Source organism: Pongo abelii, chromosome 9 (assembly GCF_028885655.2).
Source record: "Pongo abelii isolate AG06213 chromosome 9, NHGRI_mPonAbe1-v2.0_pri, whole genome shotgun sequence".
Classification (NCBI taxonomy): Eukaryota; Metazoa; Chordata; class Mammalia; order Primates; family Hominidae; genus Pongo; species Pongo abelii.
This window is the reverse complement of record NC_071994.2, coordinates 71,658,959-71,686,323: the sequence shown is the minus strand read 5'-3', so window position 1 is coordinate 71,686,323 and position 27,365 is coordinate 71,658,959. Positions and strand designations below refer to the sequence as shown.

At 41.8% G+C, this 27,365-nt stretch overlaps 1 protein-coding gene across 3 annotated transcripts; it reads left to right on the top strand.

The window, feature by feature from the left end:
- The first annotated feature begins 4,023 nt into the window (after window positions 1-4,023).
- Window positions 4,024-27,365, top strand: LOC103891859 (E3 ubiquitin-protein ligase TRIM34). 3 transcript variants are annotated; one of them, XM_009246711.4, is made up of 11 exons: window positions 4,024-4,155; window positions 4,382-4,457; window positions 7,872-8,002; window positions 9,480-9,545; window positions 15,211-15,710; window positions 16,771-16,866; window positions 17,575-17,805; window positions 24,101-24,123; window positions 25,370-25,470; window positions 25,780-25,806; window positions 26,111-27,365. In XM_009246711.4, the coding sequence occupies exons 5-11, from the start codon at window positions 15,288-15,290 to the stop codon at window positions 26,674-26,676; spliced, it is 1,467 nt and encodes a 488-aa protein (XP_009244986.3). In that variant the 5' UTR covers window positions 4,024-4,155; window positions 4,382-4,457; window positions 7,872-8,002; window positions 9,480-9,545; window positions 15,211-15,287; the 3' UTR covers window positions 26,677-27,365. The 3 variants fall into 3 exon arrangements, with proteins under 3 accessions (XP_009244986.3, XP_009244985.3, XP_063567359.1); XM_009246710.4 differs by lacking the exon at window positions 9,480-9,545; XM_063711289.1 differs by lacking the exons at window positions 4,024-4,155; window positions 4,382-4,457; window positions 7,872-8,002; window positions 9,480-9,545 and adding an exon at window positions 7,425-7,481.

The window sequence follows — 27,365 nt, the reverse complement described above, 5'->3', positions numbered from 1 at the left end:
CTGCTCCTACCGTGAGATAGCAGGGCAAAAGCTGCTGTGCAGTGTTCACGTAGTATGTGGTAGAGTCCCTGTGTCTTTTGGCATTTTTGTTGCCAACTATCCTTTCTCTGCTTCTAAACTGGTAAAGCCATTTCTGCTCTGGTCCCAGCTTTACTAGAATATTTTTAGTCCCCGTATCTTGGTGACCTTTGGTAGGGGAAGGGATTCCAAGTTAGATACAGGCAGTTTCTCTATGTGTAGACACACATTCCTATATCCAGCACTCATCCATGGCAACTGGAGGAAATCCATTTCTATCCATTTTCCTTTGACCCCTGCATCCCAGTCACCCCTTTATTGCAATGCCATGGCTCTGGATCACTACAAGCTGCTGCACTCTCTTAAATTATAGGTAACTCTTTTGGGATATTTATGCCTTTCATATTCAGAATCTCCAGCCCCCAAGGTCAAGATAGGAAACTGGTTACAAAGAAACAAGGACTTGAAATAGCAAACACAAAATCTGCATTCTTAGGCCATTATTTTTTTAGCGAGCCTTCTGGCCTTGAAATGGCACCCCCTGCTGACAAAACTTTGAAGCCTTTAAGTTGCTTCCAAATTTTCTGTTTTCAGGAAAAGACTAGAGAAGGAAAGGGTACGGATTCAAAATTAAAAGTCCAGTTAAGGCAGGAGAATAGGGCCTGGAGGCAGGAAATCTAAGGACTTTCTAGGACGAAATCAAATGGATACATTTCTACAATGACAGGGACTGTCCTATTTACAAAGGCCACACACTGAGTAACATCCCCTCCATTTACATAGGGTGCATACCAAGTAAATGACTTTGTAACTTTATTTCATCCTCTTCATTTATGTAAGGTATACACCAAGTAACCAATGAAAAACCTCTAGAAGATATTGAAACCCCAGAAAATTCTGTAACGGGGGCTCTTGAGCCCCTACACTCAGCCAGCTCCCACGTTGTGGAGTGTACTTTCATTTTCAATAAATCTGTTTTTGTTATTTCATTCTTTCCTTTGTTTGTGCTTTGTTTTTGTTTGTTTGTTTGTTTGTTTTTGTTTTTGAGATGGAGTCTCACTTTTTTGCCCAGCCCAGGCTGAAGTGTGCAGTGGCGTGATATTGGCTTACTACAACTTCTGCCTCCCAGGTTCAAGAGATGCTCCTGCTTCAGTCTCCTGAATAGCTAAGACTATAGACACATACCAACATGCCCGGCTAATTTTTGTATTTTAGTAGAGATGGGTTTTCTCTATGTTGGCCGGCAGGTCTCGAACTCCTGACCTCAGGTGATCCACCTGCCTCAGCCTCTCAAAATGCTGGGATTACAGGTATTGTGAGCCACTGCGCCTGGCCTGTTTGTGCATTTTGTCCAATTCTTTATCAAGGTGCCAAGAACCTGGACATCCTCCACCAGTAACACAGTGAGTACTAAGTGTGGGTTCTCACCACCCAGGAATCAGTTTTAGGGCTTTCCCCTTCCCATCATCTCTGAAGGCGTTTGTGGCAGTCACTCCATCTTGTATTTCTGGGGCAGTAGGACTGTGCTGAGTCATAATTAGGAGTGGGGCATCCACATTGGAAAGTTTCGGTGGGCTCAGGAGAATCTCAGGGCATGAGGAGCCCTCAAACCTGCAGGATGCTCCATGGACAATGTCCAGGAAGCAGTATCTGGAGCTATCACCAAAGGGTGACCAGAAGTTTCACAACCCTGGGAATCTGAAATTCCTATTGGAATAGACAGAGAACCTGTTCTCTTTTGTGTGAGATGTCAGGGATCTTCCATTTGCCTGAAAACAATGCTAGGTAATCTCTTGATCCTGTCTCTAACCCTAGGCCTGTTTTTCTTTTTCTTTTTTGAGACAGTCTTGCTCTGTTGCCCAACCTGGAGTGCAGTGGCACGATCTCAGCTCACTGCAACCTCCGCCTCCTGGGTTCAGGCGATTCTCCTGCCTCAGCCTCCCAAGCAGCTGGGATTATAGGCAGGCACCACCAAACCGGGCTAATTTTTGTATTTTTAGTAGAGACAGGGTTTCACCATGCTGGCCAGGCTGGTCTCAGACACCTGATCTTGTGATCCGCCAGCCTCAGGCTCCCAAAGTGCTAGGATTTACAGGCATGAGCCACCGCGCCTGGCTGCCTAGGTCTGTTTTTACTGTTGTCTTGTTTTTAATCTCCACACCCTCAGCCCTCCCCACTCCACAGTGCCTCTCCTGAGCTAGGCACCCTTCCAATTCAAGTGACTCTCATCTGCTCTCTCTGCGACTAAGGGAACTGTTTTTCTCCTCACGGCTGCTTTGCCACTGAGACCATATTCATGTCTTTAAACCTAAATGTTTTTGGTTATTCTTTTTTTTTTTTTTTTTTTGAGATGGAGTCCCGCTTTGTTGCCCAGGCTGGAGTGCAGTGGCGCGATCTCAGCTCACTGCAAGCTCTGCCTCCCAGGTTCACGCCATTCTCCTGCCTCAGCCTCCCGAGTAGCTGGGACTACAGGCACCTGCCACCATGCCCGGCTAACTTTTTTGTATTTTTAGTAGAGACGGGGTTTCACCATGTTAGCCAGGATGGCCTCGATCTCCTGACCTTGTGATCCACCCGCCTCGGCCTCCCAAAGTGCTGGGACTACAGGCGCCCACCACCACACCTGGCTAATTTTTTCTATTTTTTTTTAGTAGAGATGTGGTTTCACTGTGTTAGCCAGGGTGGTCTCCATCTCCTGACCTCGTGATCCGCCCGCCTCAGCCTCCCAAAGTGCTGGTATTACAGGCGTGAGCCACCGCGCCCGGCCGTTTTTGGTTATTCTTAAGCCCTAAATGTGTTTTAAGTTATTCTTGAGAATATTGGAGACTTAATAACAAAGCTCCTACTGTCTTCAAGTTATGGAAGGGAAGAGACCTTAGAGCAGAGAGATAAATTTAATGTTTCTGCCAAACAGCCCATTATCTCAAGAGGTCATCTTTAACAAACTCATGCAGTTATAGAATTTTAATATTTAATATGGGATATGAGTACATTTTTATTGTTTATAATGTATTGTAGGAAGGCTAAAGTTAACAGATGACACTTCACAGTTGGCATCTGTGGCCCTTGGGTGTTCTCAGAGGCCTCAGAGTTTTCTTTTTCTTTTTCTTTTTCTTTTTTAAGATGGAGTCTCTCTCTCTGTCGCCCAGACTGGAGTGCAGTGGCACAACCTCGGCTCACTGCAACCTCCGCCTCCCGGGTTCAAGCAGTTCTCTTCCTCAGCCTCCCGAGTAGCTGGGATTACAGGCAACTGCCACCACGCCCAGATAATTTTTGTATTTTTAGTAGAGACGGGGTTTCACTATCTTGGCCAGACTGGTCTTGAACTCCTGACCTCGTGATCCACCGGCCTTAGCCTCCCAAAGTGCTGGGATTACAGGTGTGAGCCACCACGCCCGGCCAGATGTTTCTTCTTATTCAGTAAATGTGCTGCTCTGCACTGCTGAGTACAAAAGGTTCAAAAGATCTTCTTCACTGGTTGATGGGCTGGAGCTACATCTGTAGGGCTGAGGCCTGAAAGTCCAAGCTTTGTTGCATTAGTGGCCCTATCAGCATTTCCTCCACCCTGAGCCTGCCCGCTTCCTCTCTGGGCCATTCTCAGACTACCACTAGCTAGTTTTCACAGGAGGAGGCAACTGGAGGATTTCAGATTGGGGAAGTTATCTCAGCCTTTTCTGTCTTCTCATACAGGAGAGACTTGCTCTTTGAGAGACTATAATAATGAATAGAACACATTAAAATAAATTTTAGTAGACAAAGTGAGTGAACATTTTAAACATATCTAAGCAAGGCAAAAGGTAGCATAACCAACCAATAAAATTGCAAATGAAAAGTGGTTCGTTATAGGTAATTAAAATATTTTTAAAAATAGTACACAGCTCTATGCTAATAAGCTTTAGAATCTGTGTAAAATAATTATTTGAAAAATAAAAATGTAACATTCACCAAAAGGAAGAAACGTTTCACAAGAAAAAAATTACAAGATATGCAAAATTATTTTCCACATATTGATGCTTTCCAGGTATTGATGCTTGTGGTGGCCCAGGCTTCCGAATCAGTTCTGCAGGTAGAGGTTGGCAGAGAAGACAGCCCTGCTGTGCCTTGCTCAGGGAGGGCTTTGGGACCCGGGAGAATGGTGTAAGTAAAGCCAGAGGGATCTGAGAAGACAGATACTTTACTCCTGCACTGGTGTCTCTAGATAATTTCCCAGCTGGCTCTCTCTGCCTGTGTAAACAAGCCTTGAGGATATGACCCTTACCTACCCTTGTTAGCCACTCCTCTGTTTACATAGAGCTCTAAGTACACGCCCATGGAAATAGCTGCATATTCTTGAATGACTAAACTTGCTCATTTTTCTGTCCAGGTCATTTCTGCCATCCAGAAGCACAGCTCAGCTGAGAGTGAGGCACCAGAAGAATGCCTAAGAGTTTCCAAAAGTGGTGATTTTTCTACCATTAATATATTATATGTTGGTAGTATGAAAGGAAAATAAATCTTGGAGCTTCAAAATCACTAGGCCAAATAGAAGAGTCAGGCTGGGAACTGCTTAGGGCAAACCTGCCTCCCATTCTATTCAAAGTCATCCCTCTGCTCACTGACATAAATGCATATCTGATTGACTCCTTTGAAAAGGCTAATCAGAAACTCAAAAGAATGCAACAGGTTGTCCTTCACCAACCTGTGACCTGGAAGCCCCCTCCCTACTTGAGGTGTCCTGCCTTTTCAGATGGAACCAATGTACATCTCACATTTATTGATTGATGTCTCATGTCTCTCTAAAATGTATACAACCAAGTTGTGCTCTGATCACCTTGGGCATATGTCATCAGGACCTCCTGAGGCTGTCAGGGACACATGTCTTCAACCTTGGTAAAATAAACTTTCTAAATTATCTGAGATCTGTCTCAGATTTTCGGGGTTCACACTAGACAATTGTTAAGAAAATAACAAAAAGACATTAAAGACATAGCATAGTTGCATGTCCATTGAACTCAGAGAAATGAGTTTTTTAAAAAGGAAAAAACTTGGCCGGGCGCGGTGGCTCACACCTGTAATCCCAGGACTTTGGGAGGCCGAGGCAGGCAGATCATGAGGTCAAGAGTTTGAGACCATCCTGGCCAACATGGTGAAACCCTGTCTCTATTAAAAATACAAAAAATTAGCCGGGCATGGTGGCAGGTGCCCGTAGTCCTGGCTACTCAGGAGGCTGAGGCAGGAGAATGGCGTGAACCCAGGAGGCGGAGCTTGTAGTGAGCCCAGATTGCGCCACTGCACTCCAGCCTGGGCGACAGAGCGAGACTCCCTCTCAAAAAAAAAAAAAAAAAAAAAGAAAAGAAAAAGAAAAATTAGCTGGGCGTAGTGACACATGCCTGTAATCCCAGCTACTCAGGAGGCTGAGGTAGGAGAATCACTTGAACCTGGGAGGTGGAGGTTGCGGTGAGCCAAGATCATGCCATTGCACTCCAGTCTGGGCAACAAGAGTGAAACTCCGTCTCAAAACAAAAAACAAACAAACAAACCAAAAAAAAAACGGAAAAAACTCAAGTGAACAAAATGAATGATGAAAAATTGAATGTCATGCACACAGAACTGATGGGCTAAGGTAATACATACATCTCAACTCATGTTTAACAAATCTGTCTAATGCTTTACTATTGTAAATGAAAGAGTATCTGAGAAAACTCTCAATCAATTTAGGAAGTTTATTTTGCCAAGGTTAAGGACGCACCCATGACAGCCTCAGGAGGTCCTGACAACATGTACCCAAGGTGGTCAGGGCACAGGTTGGTTTTATACATTTGAGGGAGACATGAGACATCAATCAATATGTGTCCACAAAGGCGGGACAACTGAGGCCAGGAGGGGGTTTCCAGGTCATAGGTAGATAAAAGACAAACAGGTTGCATTAAGCAATAGGGCAAAGGAAGTAACCAGATATTCATTTATCTCACCTGAGCAGAGGGGTGACTTTGAGTTCTGTCTGGAGCTTTTTTTTTAATCTTAGTAGCTGTCTTTTTTTGGAATAGAATGGGAGCCAGGTTTGCCCTAACCAGTTCCCAACCTGACTTTTCCCTTCGGCTTAGTGATTTTTGGGTCCCGAGATTTTCTTCCCTTTTACACTATCTAAATGTATTAGTTACCAATATTGAAATAAGGAAAAGAAATCTGAATGTATTAGGTTGGTACAAAAGTAATCGCGGTTCTTGCTATTATAATACTTTTATTTATTTTGTTTATTTTTGTTTTTTATTTTTTGAGACAGAGTCTTGCTCTGACACCCAGGCTGGAGTACAGTGGTGCAATCTCGGCTCACTGCAACCTCCGCCTCCCGAATTCAAGCGATTCTCCTGCCTCAGCCCCCGAGTAGCTGGGATTACAGGCGCATGCCACCACGCCCAGCTAATTTTTTTTTTTTTTGTAATTTTAGTAGAGCCGGGGGTTTCACCATGTTAGCCAGGGTGGTCTCGAACTCCTGAACTTGTGATCCGCCCACCTCAACCTCCCAAAGTTCTGGGATTACAGGCGTGAGCCCGCACCTGGCTTTATAATACTTTTAATTTCAAAAGCCGCAATTACTTTTGCACCAAACTGATAGTAATTGACTCCCTTAAAAGTAGTCAAAGCATATTCCAAAGGTGTTGGATGTGGATACTTTTTATGGGAAAGTTGTGAAACTTCCAACAAGTTTATAATTGTCCTGCCTGGGAATTGTCCTTGATCGCCATGCATAAGTCAGATGGAGAGGGCAAAAATGAAAATTGTACCTTGTCAGGTGGTTTCCAAAGTTGGCACCTTTTATTATGTAACGTGCTCTACAGGAGGTAGAAGACTAGGATTGTTTTGATGCGTACAGCACAGAAAATGAATCTATCAACTTATATTCCTCATGAAAACAGAGCATGCTGTTTGTGGAGGCACAATGTGGGTCATCCTGGGACCAAACGAGTGGCAACTCTTGTTCAAGTTTCCTCCTCGTTTGGTTTGATTTCAAGGTTACCTCAGTTTCAAAGCAGCCCTTTCTGTCCAGGGCACAAAACCCCTTATTTACTACTTACAACTAGTGGTTCTTAGCCTCAGATTCACGTAAAAATTACCTGGAAGACTTTTCATTTTTAAATAATGTTCCTGATGTGTATGTTATGTGCAATAATATGCACCCATTTACTGTGCACAGTTTGATGAGTTTTGAAAAAGTTCTACCCCTTTTAAAGATTTAGAACATTTCCAACACTCCCAAAAGTTCCCCAGGTCCTTTGTAGCCAACTTTTCTTAGCACCATCCACCTCTCTGCCACCCATCCTCCATCTCCTCCTAGGGGAGGAGGGAGGATGCCTCCCATCCTCCGCCTCCTCCTAGGGGGCGACGTGGTACTTTGGTAGGTAGCACGCAAGTGGATCGTTGGAGCTGAAGGATAATTCAAATTGGTAAACTGATTCGAGGGACCATGTGCAACCATGAACGTGGTAGGAGAAGGGGAGTTGGGTGTTTAGCTGGCCTGGGAGGCAGGGAAGGTTAAAACAGGGCTTTTCAAACACAGCACTATTGATGTTTTGGAATGGATCATTCTTTGTTGTGGGAGCTGTCCCGTATATTGTAGAATGCTTAGCAGCATCTGTGACCTGTACCCACTAAGATGCCAGTAGCATCCCCCTAGTTAACAACCAAATATCTCTTCAGACATTGCCAAATGTGCCGTCTAGTGCAAATCCTCCATTCTGCCCTCGAGGGTCACTGGATTAAGAGCATTACCTTCTGTCCAGAGGCTCTAAAGGACCACACAGCTCATTTCACCTAGACGCTCCTTCCCCTTTTGTCTTCCTGACAGCCCCAAAAATTTCACTTTCACTTCTCAGGCAGTTCCTCCTCAGGAGGGAGGGACTTCTTCACACAGAGGAACCTCATTTGTTGAATGAATCCTGACCACACCCACCCTGGCTTTTCTTCACCTCTTCAACCAGGAGCCGAGATTTCTGTTGGTCTGAAGGTGTGTGGGGAGGTTTGTGGTGGGTAGAGGGTACAAGAATCCAGGAGAAAAGCTCTCAGTGAAGTTAGGGGAATTTGATTTATGGCCCCAAGGCTCCCCTGCTCTGTCGGGAGCAAAGGCTAGCTTGTAGGCTTCCTGCTTTGAGTGCACACTGGTAGCAGCCTAGAGTCTGGGGAGGGACAGCTTTGAAAGCAGTGTTAAAGAGGCAGAAGGCCGCCTTTGTTTTCTGGAGTATCTTTTTATTCTCCAGGCTGAATCCATTTCCATTCCCTTCCTATTGTATAATTTGGTTTTCTACCTTGCAAAGGAAACTGAATTCTCTCTCTCTCTTTCTCTCTCTCTCTTAAAGAGATGAACAGAAGATCTCTTATTTTCCATCCCCTCCTCCCTCCTCGAAAGAGAAGTTGGTGAGAGGAGGTCTCTGTTTTCCAAGTGTGTGCAGGGCTTAGCTCCTAGTATGTGGCGTCAGATAGAATGGAGCCATGGGAGTGTGGCCAGGGGTTGAAGCGGGTTCTTTCGCTGCCCTCCTGGCAACCACTAAGGGGCTTTCTGTGGCCATCCTCACGTATTCTTAGTCCTTGGCCTGCCTGACAATAGCAGGTTGAGTGATCTGACTGCTGCACACCGCTCTGTTCCCTCTTATCCTATGTCTTTCTGCAGGTCGTCTCAGGGCTCTCCTTGCACGTCCCTGAACATACCTGTTTACTTTTACTTCAGTAACCCATGTGCCACCAGCGTCTTCACCTGTCTCAGAACTTGTTCCTCATCATTCTTCCTCTTAGACACACCTTTGCATTGATTTGTAACCTCAATTTCTTATTGCTTTTCTTTGCTCACAACTACTTAACAGAAGTTGTTTATTGTGGGCTCAGAAGGAGCCTACAGATTTAATCTTCTTGTTAAGAATTTGACATAGAGTATGTCCTATCTTAAGCTCACTTGTGAGCAATTTGCACCTTGATTGTTATGTTACAGATATTCTGATACATGCCATTCGGGCCTCTGCTCTCACCCTTCAGAGTTCACTGTAACTGCCATCCTGTGTCTCTGCCTTACTCCTGGGTAGAATCCATGTCTGCCTACATACTGACTGTCTCCCAGAGGCATCTAGTCAGGCACAAGACCCAACATATGGGATAAAATTGATTATAAAGCAGGCTGCTAATGTAAAAACGTGCAATTGGCATCCATTAAACATTCAATAAATATGAAATATACATGGAAGCCTACATTCTAATTAGAAAGCGATCATAGACCATATCAATGAATGATAGAGTACACAAGAAGATGACTAATACTATGGAGTAACATCTTCAAGAAGTTACATTAGGGTAATGACTCTGTGAAGACCTCATGAAGGCCTTGCAACTTTAAATAGTTTTTATGAAAGTTTTAAATAGTTTTCATTGTAAGAACGCATTTGAGTAGAATCTTAAGAATGTGAGGAAATTAAAGGCTTTAATGGTTTTTCCCCCAGGCTTAAAAGGAGAACAGTGTGGATACTGAAGGTTAAGATGGGAGTGTGCATGGAGAGGAACAAAAGGTGAGCTCTGACCAGGCGTGGTGGCTCACGCTTGTAATCCCAGCTCTTAGGGAGGACAAGGCGGGAGGATCACCAGAGATCAGGAATTCAAGACCAGCCTGGCCAACATGGTGAAACCCTGTCTCTACTAAAAACAATGCAAAAATTAGCCGGGCGTGGTGGCGGACGCCTGTAGTCCCAGCTACTCGGGAGGCTGAGGCAGGAGAATCAGTTGAACCCAGGAGGTAGAGGTTGCAGTGAGCCGAGATCTCGCCATTGCACTCCAGCCTGGGGGACAAGAGCGAGACTCTGTCTCAAAAAAAAGGTGCGCTCTGAGGATTGAGGCAGTGGGAAGGGATGTGTGATGTGGGCCTAACTGGACCATTATGAAGTCTGGCCTCACTCTGGATGGCATGGGTTTGAACAGAAGAGTGACGTGATCGACATCTGCTTTAAGGTGATCACTCTGCCTACTGATGTAAGAACAGAGATGAGAGCAGAGTGAAGAAGGGCAATGATGACTGGGCACAGTAGCTTACGCCTATAATCCCAGCACTGTGGGAGGCCAAGGCGGGTGGATCACCTGAGGTGGATCATGAGTTTGAGACCAGCCTGGCCAACATGGTGAAACTCTCTCTACTAAAAATACAAAAATTAGCCGGGCATGGTGACAGGCATCTGTAATCCCACCTACTCGGGAGGCTGAGGCAAGAGAATCGCTTGAACCGAGCAGGCGGAGGTTGCAGTGAGCCGAGATCACGCCACCACACTCCAACCTGGGTAACAAGAGCAAAACGCCGTCTCAAAAGAACAAAAAAAAAAAAAAAAAAGGAAGGGCAATGATAGTATCAGCAAGACTAGTGGAAGAACAATTTCTTGAATTCAGGTGGTTTCTACCGGAGTGGTGGCAGTTGAGGTGGCTGGGAACTAATTTGAAAAAAAACCCTTTCAGCATATTCTCATGAAGTAACAGACAGAAAAAGACATTAGGGGTTGCTTAATGAAAATGATTCTATGTTAAAAAATAACTTTTTGGAGGTATATTGACCAGAACACTACAGCTCTTGGGGAGAGAGTCATTAATGTGATATATAGATTGAGCCCTGGACTCTAAGGAGTAGCTGAAGCAAGAACTCAGTGCGTAGAGGAATGGGGAGGAGATGTTGCAATGTTTCTGAGCTCTCAGGGCCTCTGGATGTCAAAACAGGCTCTACTTTCCTTATTGGCAGTTTCTGACCAAGAATCCAGAAGAAGTGTCTAGGATATTGTCTAGAAACTTCAAAAGACATCCTCCCCTAAAAGTCACTCTTAGAGACACTCTAATTTTACTATCTACCTGCAGAGAGACTTAAAGTTTGCATTATCATATCCAGATGTTAGGAGTCCAGATGTTAGGAGAAGACTCAAATGAAGGGTGTAATCACCTGGCAGTTATGGTAACCAGGTAACCTGGGAGTTCTGTCAGGTCAATGACACTTACGTTCCCTTCTCTACCTCTCTGACTGCTGCTGGGCTTGAGCCACATTGGGAAGTGGTGGGGTCAATTCTCACATGTGGGACCCTGGTTACTCTGCACTTTTCTCATTCTTTTGCCATTATGGTGGCAGCAGCTTTGGCATCAACATGCAGCCTCACTGTGAACATGAAGTCACAGCCCGTGGCAGAATGCATGTTCTACTACTTCCTCTCCTGGACCCCCCCGGTATTTCTAACTATTGGTTGGATACTGATTGGAATAAAAGATAACAAAGAACCCCACATCTGTGGTTGGCTCATATAGCTTTAGCCATAAACAGGGGTGAATATTATCATATCATATAAACTCCTTGTCTTACTAGTCATCAGATCCTGGTCTGACCAATGGTCATTGTAGCCAGGGGCTACCAGTATATCTCTTTTGTATGATTTTTAGTATCTGTACCATTGGCTGGATGACGCTTGCCAGCCAACTTTCAGCTTTTTTTCCTCCTTAAGGTCTTTTGATGGATGGTTAGAGGAGTAGACAGGTCTCAAGGCCTAGGTTTATCTCCATACAGCTTTTATTGTATCCTTTTGCCAAGCATGGGAAAGATTCCTAGGTTGTCACACATCACAGATCTTTCTTTCACTATCAAACCTGTTCAATTATATTAGTTTCCTAGCACTGTTGTAACCAATTATCACAAACTAGATGACTTAAAACAACAGGAATTTGTATCACAGCTCAGGAGTCCAGAAGTCCAAAACCAAGATGGCGGCAAACTTGATTTTTTCCAGAAGGCTCTATGTAAAAATTGGTTCTATTCCTCTCTCCTAGTTTCTGGTGGTTTCTAGCAAACCTTGGCATTCTTTGGCTTATATCTGTGCTATTCCCATCTCTGCCTCTATTGTCACATGGCTTTCTTTCCCGTGTGTCTGTATGTCTTCTCCTCTTATAAAAACACAGGTCAAGGCTGGGTGTGGTGGCTCACACCTGTAATCCCAGCACTTTGGGAGGCCGAGGCAGGTGGGTCACCTGAGGTCAGGAGTTCGAGACCAGCCTGGCCAACATGGTGAAACCCCGTCTCTACTAAAAATCTAAAAATTAGTTGGGCTTGGTGGCAAACACCTGTAATCCCAGCTACTCAGGAGACTCAGGCAGGAGAATCGCTTGAACCTGGGAGGTGGGGGTTGCAGTGAGCTGAGATTGTACCATTGCATTACAGCCTGGGCGACAGAGCGAAACTCCATCTCAAAAAAAAACAAAAACTACAGGTCATTAAATTTAGGGCCTGTCTTTATCCGGTATGACCTCATCTTAACTTGATTACACCTGCAAAGATGTGATTTTCAAATAAGGTCACATTCACATAAGTGAACAATTTTTGTGGAGGGTATAAATCTATCTACTAGAACAAGTATCAAAATGTTACTGCCTACTGAGAGCCACCCTTTTTCCCTTTGCCTCACAGTTTCTTGTCTAAACCGACCTCAGGTTCTGAGAATTGGCATTGTATCATCATGCCACTACTCTGTGGTACACCCTCTGGCTGACCACAAGCAATAATTGCAGGTTTGTTTTGCCATTTGCACTCATGCAGCTTAACTCCACAGGGCGAATACAGGACAGGAGATATAGCATGCAGACAGGGCCACGTCAGGTGAGCTCTCAGTGAGGATTCTTTTTTTTTTGTTTTGTCTTTTGAGATGGAGTCTCGCTCTGTTGCCCAGGCTGGAGTGCAGTGGCGCCATCTTGGCTCACTGCAAGCTCTGCCTCCTGGGTTCACACCAGGCGCCTGGGTTCACTACAGGCACCTGCCACCACGCCTGGGTAATTTTTGTATTTTTAGTAGAGACGGGGTTTCACCTTGTTAGCCAGGATGGTCTTGATCTCCTGACCTTGTGATCCACCTGCCTCAGCCTCCCAAAGTGCTGAGATTACAGGCGTGAGCCACCGCACCTGGCCTCAGTGAGGATTCTTACGGTGGTACAAGACCATGTGACCATGTGGATGTGTGTGAAACTAACGTAGCTTAGGTAAATCTTATATCAACTGACTGATTCCCTTGTAAAGACCATGAACATAGCTTCCAGGGCCCTACAGAGAATATTTTGTTACAAGAGTCTCAACCCTCTTACGGAAAATGAGGTCTGTGCTTACCAAAAAGAATAAAAATAAAATAATATACCAGGGGATGGTGATGGCGATGTCTTTTTTATAGGAAGAAAGGACTTAAGCCTAATGCTAACCTTTTTTTCCGCCACATGTCTAGCCTGACTTCCAATCTTATTTCCTGTACCTTACTCTACTTCCCACCCTCATCAGCTTCTCTCTGTTTCCTCTGTTAACTTGTCCTGCATCTTCCCATCCCTGCCCCCACCTCCTATTCATTGGAAAGAGACTGTCACTTTTACTTCATTTAGGAAGTGTCACATATCCAGGTTCCTCTAGGCTCATGTGATGCCAAGGCCTAGGGCTTTTTGCATACCAGCCACACATTTAAAAACTTTCGAAGATATTATGATGCTGTGTCCTCCATGAACGGGGCATTCACTTACATGATTCCTTCTGCCTAAAATATTTGTTTTCTTTCTCATTCTGTATTCCTTTCTCATTATTCAGCTTTCATTAAACTCTTACTTATCCAAGCAACATATCTTGGATAGTTCTCTATTTAGCACATTATTTGGTTTTCTAAAAACCTATACCTCTCTATGATGGTGTTTTTTACACCTACCATTTTACACTTTATGAATGATTATATAATTAGCTTCTATCTTCTTTAGGTGACTATTTACTTTATTCTGGCTAATACCATCCGTTCATACTCAACTTTGGATTTTAATCCATTTCCTGGATTTTAATCACGGAAGATAATGTGTCTTCAGTGAGAATTTCCAAAATAAACACATGAATAATTGGCATTCAATTAGTGGATGTGGATTTAACACAGACAGAACTTCATTGCTCCTAAATGTGGTCTCCCCTTATATATTGGGACATCTCTCTCATGACCAACAGCCATCTCCTTGGTATTTCTATTCCTCGATGATCTGACATTGGTATGAATCTGTGATCTATGTGTAATTCAGCTGGTTACACCCCCTCCCCCAACAAATACACACCTTTGGGTTCCTATCAACCTCTATAACATCCTTCAGGCCAAGATGAAATCCTACCATCTACAAACACAAGACCCCCCAGAAATTCCCAACTTATGTGGTTTCCTCCATTTCTACACTCTCATAACCCTGAATCCCAAACTACTTCTTTCAGGCTTTACCTCTGCTTTTCTTTGTTTAAATAAGTGGAGTAGCATGGAGACCTCTGAAAGAGAACTCTGAGGATATTATGTTCACTCCAATTCTACCTATTGAATTGGGTGATCTTTGTAAATCATTTAATTTTATTTATTCATCTGAAGAAAGGGAGTACTCTTATTTCTCAAGAATTTTTGAAGGAGGAACAAACAGGTCAAAGTGATTTTTAAATTGTAACTGGTAATGAAATCTCCATATTGTGGTCATTGCTGTTTCTGTGGGTGTCTCTGGAAAGTGTGTGAAGGCATGGGAGGATTTTGTGTGGGTAGATGTGTTAGGAGGCGAGCACTTCTTCACTGGAAACCACATCTGGGGTTCCAAAGTTCAGCTATTGAAGAATTTCCAAATAATGGAAGGAAAATAATGAAACACTGATAAAGTTTTAGTTGTCTATGGAGAGACAGGGAAGTTTTTTTTTTATATATTTATCAAACATTGTGCTTCTCTGTGTTCTAAACACTGAGGCTATAGCAGTAAAAAAACAAAAGTGCCTAATCTATGTGTAGATTATATTTTAGAAAGAAGAGGTGGACATTTAAAAATAGATAGTGATAATAAAAGAAAGATGGCAAATGTACACTGAATGATGAGTTTGTGGTTGTGCTGTACTTAAGTTTGTCTTAGCAGGCTCTTCTGATGAAGGGACATGTAAGGAGAAAGTTGAAAAAAGTATAAACGAAAGTCATGCAAATAGCAACAGGATGGTAATTCTAGGCTGAGTAATGAACAAGTGCAAAAGCCTTGAGGCATTAACAGCTTGCCCAGACCACTTTCAGCCATTTTTGGTTTCTCTTCCTCATCTTCTTTGTTCTTTGATATTGTAGTCTTGGCCAGTCTTTGATGTGTGTGCAATTAGAATGCTTTTTATTTGTACCATTCTTATACCATCCCCTTTCAATCTTCTCAGCCACCCAGGGGTCTTTAACCAGAAGACAGAGGAGAGCCTCAGGAGTTAGGACCAGAAGAAGCCAGGGAAGCAGTGCAATGGCTTCAAAAATCTTGCTTAACGTACAAGAGGAGGTATCCTGTCCCATCTGCCTGGAGCTGTTGACAGAACCCTTGAGTCTAGGCTGTGGCCACAGCCTCTGCCGAGCCTGCATCACTGTGAGCAACAAGGAGGCAGTGACCAGCCCAGGAGAAAAAAGCAGCTGCCCTGTGTGTGGTATCAGTTACTCATTTGAACATCTACAGGCTAATCAGCATCTGGCCAACATAGTGGAGAGACTCAAGGAGGTCAAGTTGAGCCCAGACAATGGGAAGAAGAGAGATCTCTGTGATCGACATGGAGAGAAACTCCTACTCTTCTGTAAGGAGGATAGGAAAGTCATTTGCTGGCTTTGTGAGCGGTCTCAGGAGCACCGTGGTCACCACACAGTCCTCACAGAGGAAGTATTCAAGGAATGTCAGGTAGGGCCCTAGATGGAGGGAGATGGGGCAGAAGATGGTAGTTGGTGGAAAATCTCACCTTTTCATGCTTCTTTTTTTTTTTTTTGGGACAGAGTCTCACTCTGTCGCCCAGGCTGGAGTGCAGTGGCGTGATCTTGGCTCACTGCAACCTCTGCCCTTTGAATTCAAGCGATTTTCCTGCCTCAGCCTCCCAAGTAGCTGGGATTACAGGTGCCTGCCACCGCGCCCGGCTAATTTTTTTTTTTTTTTTTTTTTTTTTTTTTGTATTTTTAGTAGAGACGGGATTTCACCATCTTGGCCAGGCTGGTCTTGAACTCCTAATCTTGTGATCCACCCACCTCGCCCTCCCAAAGTGCTGGGATTACAGGCATGAGCCACCATGCCCGGCCTTTTCTTTCTTTCTTTTTTTTTTTTTTTTTTTTGTGAGCAATAAAGCTTTTTAATCACCTGGGCGCAGGTGGGCTGAGTCTGAAAAAGGAGTCAGCCCTTTTCATCCTTCTTTACCCCTTGTGGAACCATAATTCTGAGTCCCGTGATCTTCTCCATGTACATCTTTCACCCTGTGCTCAGCTTCCAATGCCTGGGGTACATTCCTGTGTATTCCTTTCATTTACATAACAGATGATCCTAGAGTACAGTCTCTTAGCCAAGAGTGAGAGATTTTTGTCTTGTGTTTTCCTTTTTCATTGTATAAGTGATAAATTCCTTCCCAAAGTTAGCTCTCTTGCTTCTCTAAGCAGGATAATTGCTAAGGAACATTGTGGATTGAATGAGGAAAGAGCATGGATAAGAGGAAAGGACTTTCTGCAGGGTAAATACTTACTCTAAGGAAAGAGAGAATCAGACTACTCCTCTAGAGGGGTATTGATTTTCATCACAATGAGTAAACAATACATTCATCTCCTCAAATTTTTCCCCATGTCATAGATTCTAATCACCAGCTTCACAGTTTCTGTAAATTGCTTTTTTCTGGGATCAACTTGATTTTTTCCCTGTTTGTCCTCTATCCAGATACTAAGAAAGCTTATAGCTTGACTCTAGTGTGATTCCCTTCTCATAGGAGAAACTCCAGGCAGTTCTCAAGAGGCTGAAGAAGGAGGAGGAGGAAGCTGAGAAGCTGGAAGCTGACATCAGAGAAGAGAAAACTTCCTGGAAGGCAAGAGGAGATTCTGAAGGATTTCTGAGACAGGAATCTTGACAGGACCTTAATCCAAGGAGGCCTCGTCCTTTTTATTCCTTGACATTGCATGAGTCCTGAAGCCAGTTGATTAGTTCTCTTCTCTGTCTTGTCCCTGTTGGGGGTGGAGGCTAGAAAGTGGACATGTTACAATTACATACACATACCTGGAACTGAGCACAAAGATAGACTCTATGATGAGGAAGGCTAGCAAATACTGTGTTCCATTGCTCTTTTCTAATGGGGCTCTACTACTTCTGGTGGAAGACACTACATAAAGGACAACTATGGTTTTCCTCAAGATTCAAATTAGAAGTGTGGTAAGGCAGGCAGTCATGAATATCCAGGAAAGCTATCTAGAAGCTAAGCCTTATGTTTTACATTTTGTCTCAGGGTTGGCCTAGATAAGACAGTTTGAGGTCATTGTTCTGGTAAGTACTGAAAGGAAAATTGTAGGAAAAAATAGCTTCCCTCCAAGTACCTCTATTGCTTCTACTCCCTTGCTGATTTGAACTCCCTGAAAAAAAAATCTATATATAGATAATACAAATATATATATATACAGATAATATAAATATATACACACACACACACATATATATATTTCCCTACTGGCTCCTAATCCCTTGCACAATAGGCCCTTAGCCTGACAAACTTACTACGTCTCTCTCTTGTCCATCCTTGCAGTATCAGGTACAAACTGAGAGACAAAGGATACAAATAGAATTTGATCAGCTTAGAAGCATCCTAAATAGTGAGGAGCAGAGAGAGCTGCAAAGATTGGAAGAAGAGGAAAAGAAGACGCTGGATAAATTTGCAGAGGCTGAGGATGAGCTAGTTCAGCAGAAGCAGTTGGTGAGAGAGCTCATCTCAGATGTGGAGTGTCGGAGTCAGTGGTCAACAATGGAGCTGCTGCAGGTAAGAAGGTTCGCTCAATCTGAGATTCTGGGAACACAGTTCCCTCCTGTGCCCTTGCGTTCTCATCCTGGTGCTGACACTAAGGGGTTTCTTTGGCCTTGCAGTGCTGCCTTGTCATCCATTCTAATGTCATGGACATGAATGACATTTTTATTTATTTATGAAGTAAGGAAATACATTTTACCTTGCAGAGAAGATCCATGATATCTAGTTATAGTCTCTAGGCCCCTATTATATGTGATCTAGTGTCAGGCATTCATCAGACTTCTCTTTACTCAGATTAGTCACAGGTAAACACATGCATTTTCAGGTTTAAGAGCATACACATTTAAGAAATGTGTTCTATTTAAGTTTTTTTGTTTGTTTGTTTTTGTTTTTGTTTGTTTGTTTTTTTGAGACAGAGTCTCGCTCTGTCGCCCAGGCTGGAGTGCAGTTGTGCGATCTTGGCTCACTGCAAGCTCCGCCTCCCGGGTTCACGCCATTCTCCTGCCCAGCCACCGGAGTAGCTGGGACTACGGGCGCCCGCCACCACACCTGGCTAATTTTTTTTGTATTTTTAGTAGAGATGGGGTTTCACTGTGCTAGCCAGTATGGTCTTGATCTCCTGACCTTGTGATCTGCCTGCCTCGGCCTCCCAAAATGCTGGGATTACAGGCCTGAGCCACCGCACCCAGCCCCCTGTTAATTTTTTTTAAACATAAAGTGATAGAATATTGAGCCTTTTGGGGAGAGAGATGGACAAATACATAGACAGACAGTGCTTTCCTTTCTTTGCTGAATTTCCAAATATTTCCTTTTTAAGATTTGGAACGAAGCAGGAGAGTAACTGATTTTCATTTGTTGAATTGTTTCCTTTGTCTCTGGTGCTTATATCCCAGCTTTTTTTAAATTCCTTTTTCCTTTTGTCTTCTTTTTTTGTTTAAATTTAAGATTACTCTGGAACAGAGGTTCCTAAACATATTTTACACTCATTAGTATGGCTATAATAAAAAAAGATGGACAATACCAAGTGTTTGGGAAGATGTGAAGAAATTGAAACCTTCTTGAATTGCTAGTAGAGATGTAAAATAGTAAAGCTACTTAGGAAAAACTGCTTGGCAGTTGCTCAGAAACGTAAAGAGAGTTCTCATGTGGCCTAGCCATTCCATTCCTACCTATATACCTAGAAGAACTGAATACATATATCTGTGCATAAACTCATATATGAAAGTTCACAGCAGTATTGTTCATAAATAATAACAACTCAAATCTCCTTAACTGATGAATGGATAAGCAAAATGTGTTATATCCAAACAATGTAATATTGTTTAGCTACGAAAAATAATGAATTAATAATACATGCTATGACATGGATGCACCTTGAAAACATTATAATTGAAGGAAGGCAAACACAAAGTTCTTTTTTGTATGATTCCATTTATATGAAAGTCTGTAAGTAGCAAATCCATAATATAGAAATTAGATTAGTGTTTGCCAGGGCTCTGGGTAAGAATTAATAGGAAGTAATTGCTAATTAGTGTACAATTTCTATTTGTAGTGATGAAAATGATCTGGATTCACTGTGCAATGATGGTTGCACTACATTGTGAATATTTTAAAACCTGTTAAATTGTGCACTGTAAAGGGCAAATCTTATGGTATTTGAACTACATCTCAGTAAAAACAAAAATGAAAAGTTTCCATAGGCCCTTTTTTATGGTTCTTCCTTAAGCTCTTCACGACCCTTTGAATCGCCACCTTCACAAAAGAACACTGTGTTTATGTCATTTGTCCATGCATTTGTCCTATTTAAGTCAGTCTTAGTTGCTATTTGGTCACTTGGAATTTAAAAAAATATTGGTAGATCAAAAATTATAAACGCTGTGGTATTAACATTTCGCTTCTAGATGTTAGCTTCAAAGAATGGCAAATGGAAAACTAAGGAACTTATTCTTTTATCTGAGTAGGGACTTTGGCTATTCCTCTCCAATATGTTAAGATATAATCTGTTGGGGGGCGCGGTGGCTCACGCCTGTAATTCCAGCACTTTGGGAGGCCGAGGCGGGTGGATCACGAGGTCAGGAGATCGAGATCATCCTGGCTAACACAGTGAAACCCCGTCTCTACTAAAAATACAAAAAATTAGCCGGGCATTTTATAATATACAAAAAATTAGCTGGTGATGGCGGCTGCCTGTAGTCTCAGCTACTCGGGAGGCTGAGGCAGGAGAATGGTGTGAACCCAGGAGGCGGAGCTTGCAGTTAGCCAAGATGGCGCCATTGTATTCCAGCCTGGGCGACAGAGCCGGACTCAGTCTACAAAAAAAAAAAGATATATGCTGTTTATTTGTGGTATTTCTCCTCCACAGTCCTATCTCCTGAGAGTCCCTGTAACAGTTTTCTTTCTATATGGATTCTCATGACGGCGATCGGGATAGATGGTGTTATCATATATCCATTGTTTGTTTGCTAGAGGGACTGATGTTCATTGCGTAAGAGCTACATTCAACACTTACTGCCAAAGAATGATCTAGACAGAAAGACGCAAAACTTGAAAATTGATGCAAAAGTTAGATGAGATTTTAGGTTGTTTCCCTTATAAAAAAGATACTTTGATTTTTAATACTTTCTGTAATAGTTTTATTATATTTGGCCATTTTTATTTTTGAAAGGTTGGAATGGTAGGTAGCTAAATGAGGGAATGAAGATGGCAGTTATTATTATTTAAAAATTTTTTTCAGGTTTTTTAAAATTTTAGATTCAGGGGACACATTCAATTCAATGGCATTTAGTACATTCACATTGTTGTGCAACCATTAGTGTGATCCCTCTCTGGACTTTTTCACCATCCCAAACTGAAAGTGTACCCATTAAAAAACAGCTCCCCATTCCCTTTGGTCACCACTGTTCTACTTTGATAACCACTATTGTATTTTCTGTCTCTATGACTTTGCCTATTCTAAGTACCTCATATAAGTGGAATCATAGAATATTTGTCCTACGGGTTTCTTATAAGGGTCTATTGCATAATGCTAGGGTTGGGGCTACATGGTACTCAGTATTTTTGTCTCGTCAATATCCATTCCCCGTTTTTCTGGTAATAACACCTAGAATTACTCTCGGAAGAAAGACTAGCATGTCTATTTCCATCCTTGTGCTTGTTTAGACCTGAGAAAATCAGCACTATCAAGGATGAATGAGTTAATTATATGTAAATCAGCATATCCAATCCTTACATCCCTACCAGCCACACAGTGATTATTTTAAGTTGGACATCTGACCCAATCCTGAATGCTTGTGGGTGACAAAATTGTACTGTCATTGCAGTGAAGGGAAGTTGTCCTTTTTAGCAGAAAATAATATCAGTGAAGATAATTCAAATAAAGAGATTCAAGTTGCTGTCAACTAAAATCTGAGAATACAGTCAAAATATAGGGAAGAAATGAGAATTAATAGGCACAGAGAAGCCAGAATTGTGACAGAGGTTTGAGCTTCCAGAGCCATCTGTGACTAAAGTAATACCTCTCTGGCCACAACCCTTACTTCCTTCCCAGTTAAGGCAATTTTAGTTGTTGAACAACAAAACTATGCTAATATAGAGAGCAAAACCATTTATTTGGTTGTACACCAGCAGGTGTCATGAAAGAGTAAAGCCAAATATATTGGTACATCTTGCTCAAAACAAATTAACCCATAGTGGTGATGATGGGGGAATGCAGATGACTAACAGAAGTTAAGGATGGACTGGCTTGATAAAATGTTTTAGTGTCTGGGACAGGGACTGAGTGAATATTGATACCATTTTGACAATACGGCATAAGAAAGGAAACAATATGGTTGGAGAATAGCTTATGTTTTAGATATTCTTAGTTACTGGTGCCCGTTTTTTCTTCTTTGTGGAATGTAGTATTGTACCTGTACAGAATGAAGTCTAGCTGCTTTTTTTTCACAGTCCAGTGAGATGCAGACAGACTTGGAAAAGAAGGGAGTTTATTTTTGCAACTGGTTACAGGGAGAAGGTCAGAGTAACTTATCAGACCAACTCAGAGTTACAAGTTTTTTTTTCTGGTGCTTATATACATTTTAAGCTCTATGCCTTCACGTGGGAGTGCACCTACAAGCAGGAGTGTTTCATTCAATCTATATCTATCTTTAACTAGGGTCTGGGGTCTAGAAAGCTTTCTCTAGAGTCTTGGAAAGTTTCTTAATCTTAAATGGGCCCTGGTACAAGTTGTATGTGTAAGGATGCTTTTATTATTCGATCAGACTTTAGGGTATGAGAAAACCCAGGCAGGGTCTTTAAAGGGTTTGTTTTCGCATTTCAGCCCTGGTACTCAGGCACCAGCTTTTCCAGTTCTTTAATGTTTAACTTACGCATTCATCAAAATTATAGTAAAGGGTTAAGGGAAACTGCTTGTTCTGGTTGCTAATGGAAACCTGACCTGCCACAGTGTTACAGAAACATGATTACAGACAAAAGACAATGATTAGATATGTAAAGGTTGACAAAAAACAGCACCTATGTGTGAGCTAAAATTAAGACTGGAGGCCGGGCGCAGTGGCTCACACCTGTAATCCCAGCACTTTGGGAGACCGAGGCAGGCGGATCATGAGCTCAGGAGATCAAGACCATCTTGGCTAACACAGTGAAACCCAGTCTCTACTAAAAATACAAAAAATTACCCGGGCATGGTGGCACGTGCCTGTGGTCCCAGGTACTTGGGAGGCTGAGGCAGGAGAATCGCTTGAACCGGGGAGGTGGAGGTTGCAGTGAGCCGAGGTCGCACCGCTGCACTCCAGCCTGGGTGACAGAGTGAGACTCTATTTCAAAAAAAAAAAAAAAAAAAAAAGATTGGAAGAGGTTACCTATAGGCGGGGTGGATAGAACAGGACTTTTCTGACTGTACATAAAACCATGTCATCTGTAAAAAGAGATAGATTTACTACTTTCTTTCCAATATAGAAGCTTTTTTAAAAATTAGTTTTTATTGGTACTTAATAAGTATACATATTTATAGGGTACATAGATTTCGGCACAGGTATACAATGCATAATAATTACATCAGTACATCAGAGTAAATGATGTATCCATCACCTCAAGCATTTATCATTTCTTTGTGTTACCAACATTCAGATTATACTATTTTAATTATTTTAAATGCATAATAAATTATTGTTGACTATAGTCACCCTGTTGTGGTATCAAATACTAAATCTTATTCATTCTATCTAACTGCCAACATAGAGCCTTTTATTTGTTTTCTGTGACTAACTGCCCTGACTAGAACCTCCAATACCATGTTAAATAGAAGTAGTGAGAGCAAACATCCTTGTCTTTTCTGATCTTTGGGAAAAAGCATTCAGTTTTTCACCACAAAGTATGATGTTAGCTGTAGGTTTTTCATAGATGTGTTTTATCAGGCTGAGGGACCTCTCTTCTGTTCCAAGTTTGTTACCATTCCTGTTTTGTTTTGTTTTTTATATGAAAGTGTGCTGAATTTTGCTGAATGCTTTTTTTTCATGTCTATTGAGATCATCATGTGGTTTTTATCGTTTATTTTATTAATATGGTATATTACTTCAATTGATTTTTTTGTATGTTGAACCAACCTTGCATTTCTGGGATAAATTCTACTTGGCCATCAGGTATAATCTTTTTGCTGGATTGCCAGATTTGATTTTCTTGTATTTTTGTTGAAGAATTTTGTATTTATATTTATAAGAGATATTGGCCTATGGTTTTCTTTTCTTGTGATGTCTTTGGTTCTTTTATCAGGGGTCTTTTATCAGGGTAGGATGAGCCTCATGTAATCAATTAGGAAGTGTTCCCTGCTCTTCTATATTTTTGAAATAATTTATGAAGTTTTGATATTATTTCTTTTTAAACCTTTAGCAGAATTCGCCAGTGAAGCCATCTGGGTGAGGTCTTTTCTCTGTAGGAAGTCTTTGAATTCCAACTTAATCTCTTAACATGTTTTAGGCCTATTCATATTTTCTATGTGTTCTTTAATGAGTATTGATAGTTTCTGTATTTCTAGGAATTTGTCTGTTTCATTAAGATTATCTAATTTGTTGGCATACAGTTGTTCATCATTTTATAATCCTTTTAATTTCCATAAGGTCAGTAGTAATATCCCATCTTTCACTCCTGATTTTTTTCTTGGTGTGTCTAGCTAAACATTTGCCAATTTTGTTGACATTTTCATATAACTCACTTCTGATTTTTCCATTTTTTTTTTTCTACTGTTCTTCTTTCTTTCGTTAGTCTTACACCAGTCTTTATACACTTTGACTCATGTTTTCTCTTTTCTTTCTAGGACATGAGTGGAATCATGAAATGGTGCGTATGAGTGGCCAGGAGTGGTGCTTGTGAGTTATAAAGAAGTGTTTGTAGCTATTAGAGTTATTTGGTGGTCAATCGGAATAAAAAATCTCCCAGAGTAGTAAAATTTGGATGTATCATTATCTTAAATTGCTGGTCCCCGATGAGTATTTGAGTGTTCCATAACTATTAATGGACTCGATTCTATGGTAGTAAATTCAGTGGTTGAAATTCAGAGCTAGGATATTAAGGATGAGAGCTTTTACTGTCAGACTTCGGTGACTTCACTCGTTTAATTCATCCTCTGTCTCAGCATCCAGCCCTAGATCTTTTATTTTATATGTGTTTGTCATACACATGGAGGGCCTTGTCAAATCCTAAAATAGGGCATGAAGACAGCTCCTTTACATTTACTTTGCTTACTTAGAAATAGAAGGTACCGGATCATTATGCAAGGTTCTCTTTAGATTTCCAAAAGTAGACTCCAGCCTCAGGACGGTAGCTGTGACTCTGGTGATGATAATTAATCTCTGCCTGTTCACACACTTTAGAAGCTCCTATGGAAAAGTGCAGTCCTTGTTCCTTGTGTCTACCATTGCCAACCCACTTGGAAACATCAGGTTTCTTACAAAGACCTAAAATTCTAACCATTTTTAGTTAGGTTGTCATAACTTCTCCTTTGCCAAGTGTTTGTGTTTCCCAGGAATCTGAAATCTCAAATATGGGCCATTCCACTGGAGTTCAGGCTTTGAACTCGGGCACAGGCTCATAGGATTTCCCTACAGAGCCCCGTATCACAGTCAGGATCTACAGCTCAGAGTACTACATCTCTGGCCCCTCCCAGAAGACCCACTGAGATGCAGTGAGTTTTCCACATATCACATACCATTTCTACAGGTAGCAAAGTCTTTTCCTATCTATTGTTTTATCTAAATTTTCATTATTTCCATTAGATATCAAAGGAGGGTTTAATTATTTCATTTTTAAGGAAGAAGCTGTGCTTTCAAGAAATGAAGACCTTCTCAAAAAAAAAAAAAAAAAAAAGAAATGAAGACCTTCTCGAGGTCACCCAGAGGATAAGAGGGAAAGTAGACATAGTCACATTTCTTCTGGATCCAGGGTCCAGCTCTCTCTTCTTCCCCTCCTCAGGCTCAGGGAGAAGGGTTTAAGTGCATCAGTGATGTGAAGGAGATGAAACCAGTGATGTGGGAGGGATGGACACAGGATGAAAGAGGTGGGGGTCAAAAAATTTTTTCATCCCTAGGAGTGAGATCTGGAGGCTGAAAAAGCCAAAAACGGTTTCCAAGAAACTGAAGACTGTATTCCATGCTCCAGACCTGAGTAGGATGCTGCAAATGTTTAGAGGTGAGGAGAAGCAGACAAAGACTGTGGATGTGAGATTGTTGTGGTGTCAGGTGATAAACTGTCTAGGTGGGATAACTTAAAATTGAGGACAGAAGAGAGGAGGGAGGTCAGAGAATAAGGAATATTCTGTGATGAAGAGGATGCATTTATATGTAAGGAAAAATGGCTAGGTCTCTGGTTTATCTTTTAATTCACTAGCTCACAGCTTCATGGTATTCCCTTCCCCTGTCCCTACTCTAAAGAATAGATAGGTATCAGTGCTTACTCCTTTGTTTCTAATCAGCATCACTGAATCTTTTATTATTTCAGAACTGACAGCTGTCCGGTGCTACTGGGGTAAGAAAAAGTTACAGTCTTTAAATAACTGTTTTCCAATTACCTTTCAGAAGTTTATGGTTTCAATGATATCTTCTGATCTTAGCCTCATGCGTTCTCAGCACCTCCCAAAACATTTGCTAAATACATTTCTCCAGTGTTTTACCCCTCCAATTCATCAGTGCAAGTTTTTCAGTCACTTCCCAAGTTCCTTCATTACAATGTCACTAGATAAACCTACTCCATATCTGTCACCTAATCATATATATCACATAGATGATTATATTCATATGCATATATATATATATATTTTTTTTTCTTGCAGTGGATATCACACTGAATTCAGTCAACCTAAATTTGAATCTTGTCCTTTCAGAAGATCAGAGACAAGTGATATCTGTGCCAATTTGGCCTTTTCAGTGTTATAATTATGGTGTCTTGGGATCCCAATATTTCTCCTCTGGGAAACATTACTGGGAAGTGGACGTGTCCAAGAAAACTGCCTGGATCCTGGGGGTATACTGTAGAACATATTCCCGCAATATGAAGTATGTTGTTAGAAGATGTGCAAATCATCAAAATCTTTCCTCCAAATACAGACCTCTATTTGGCTACTGGGTTATAGGGTTACAGAATAAATGTAAGTATAGTGCCTTTGAGGAGTCTTTGTCCTCTGATCCCGAGGTTTTGACTCTCTCCATGGCTGTGCCTCCCTGCCGTGTTGGGGTTTTCCTTGACTATGAAGCAGGCATTGTCTCATTTTTCAATGTCACAAGCCATGGCTCCCTCATTTACAAGTTCTCTAAATGTTGCTTTTCTCAGCCTGTTTATCCATATTTCAATCCTTGGAACTGTCCAGCTCCCATGACTCTATGCCCACCAAGCTCTTGAATTTTCTCATTTCTTCACCTACAACCCTTTGTCTTGACTTATCTCCTGCAACTGACTCATCTGCAACATTCAGACCATTGCTTCCTTGTGGTTTCCCTTCTTTAGAACTTTTTCTTATCCTTGAGATGTACAGTGTATTTGGTTTGAGTTATGAGAGATGCTTCTTTATTCATTTACTCTTTTTCATATTTTCAGAGAAAGTTACCTAATCCCTCCTAAAGACACAGCAGTATGGGTATAACATCCTTGCCTTCCCATTTATCCGTGTTTCACTTTATCACTGATGTGAAGAGGCCCAAAGCCTGTTAGCCGCCATCCATGCTACCTGGGTAGTCCATAGGAACCACCCCCATGACCACCACCAACATCAACTAAAGGTTCTTGGAGGGTATGTCAGTGTGTTGCTCAGGATACCCCAGGTACATCAAGGAATCAAGGAGAGGAAAATATGAGCAATATGTGTACTCAGAGTGAAGATTTTATGTCCAGAGTATTTGAGCTCAAACCTTGTCTCTTGTTTTCTAATCATGATGAATACTTTCTCAGTTTCTTTTTCCTGAAATATAAATTGGGATTTAAGACTGTACCTAACTATTAAGATCACTGTGTAAAACTAAGTGTCTCTAAATGTAATGCATCGATTTAGTGTCTGGAACATAATAAATATTTGCTCTCATGATTACTAAAAA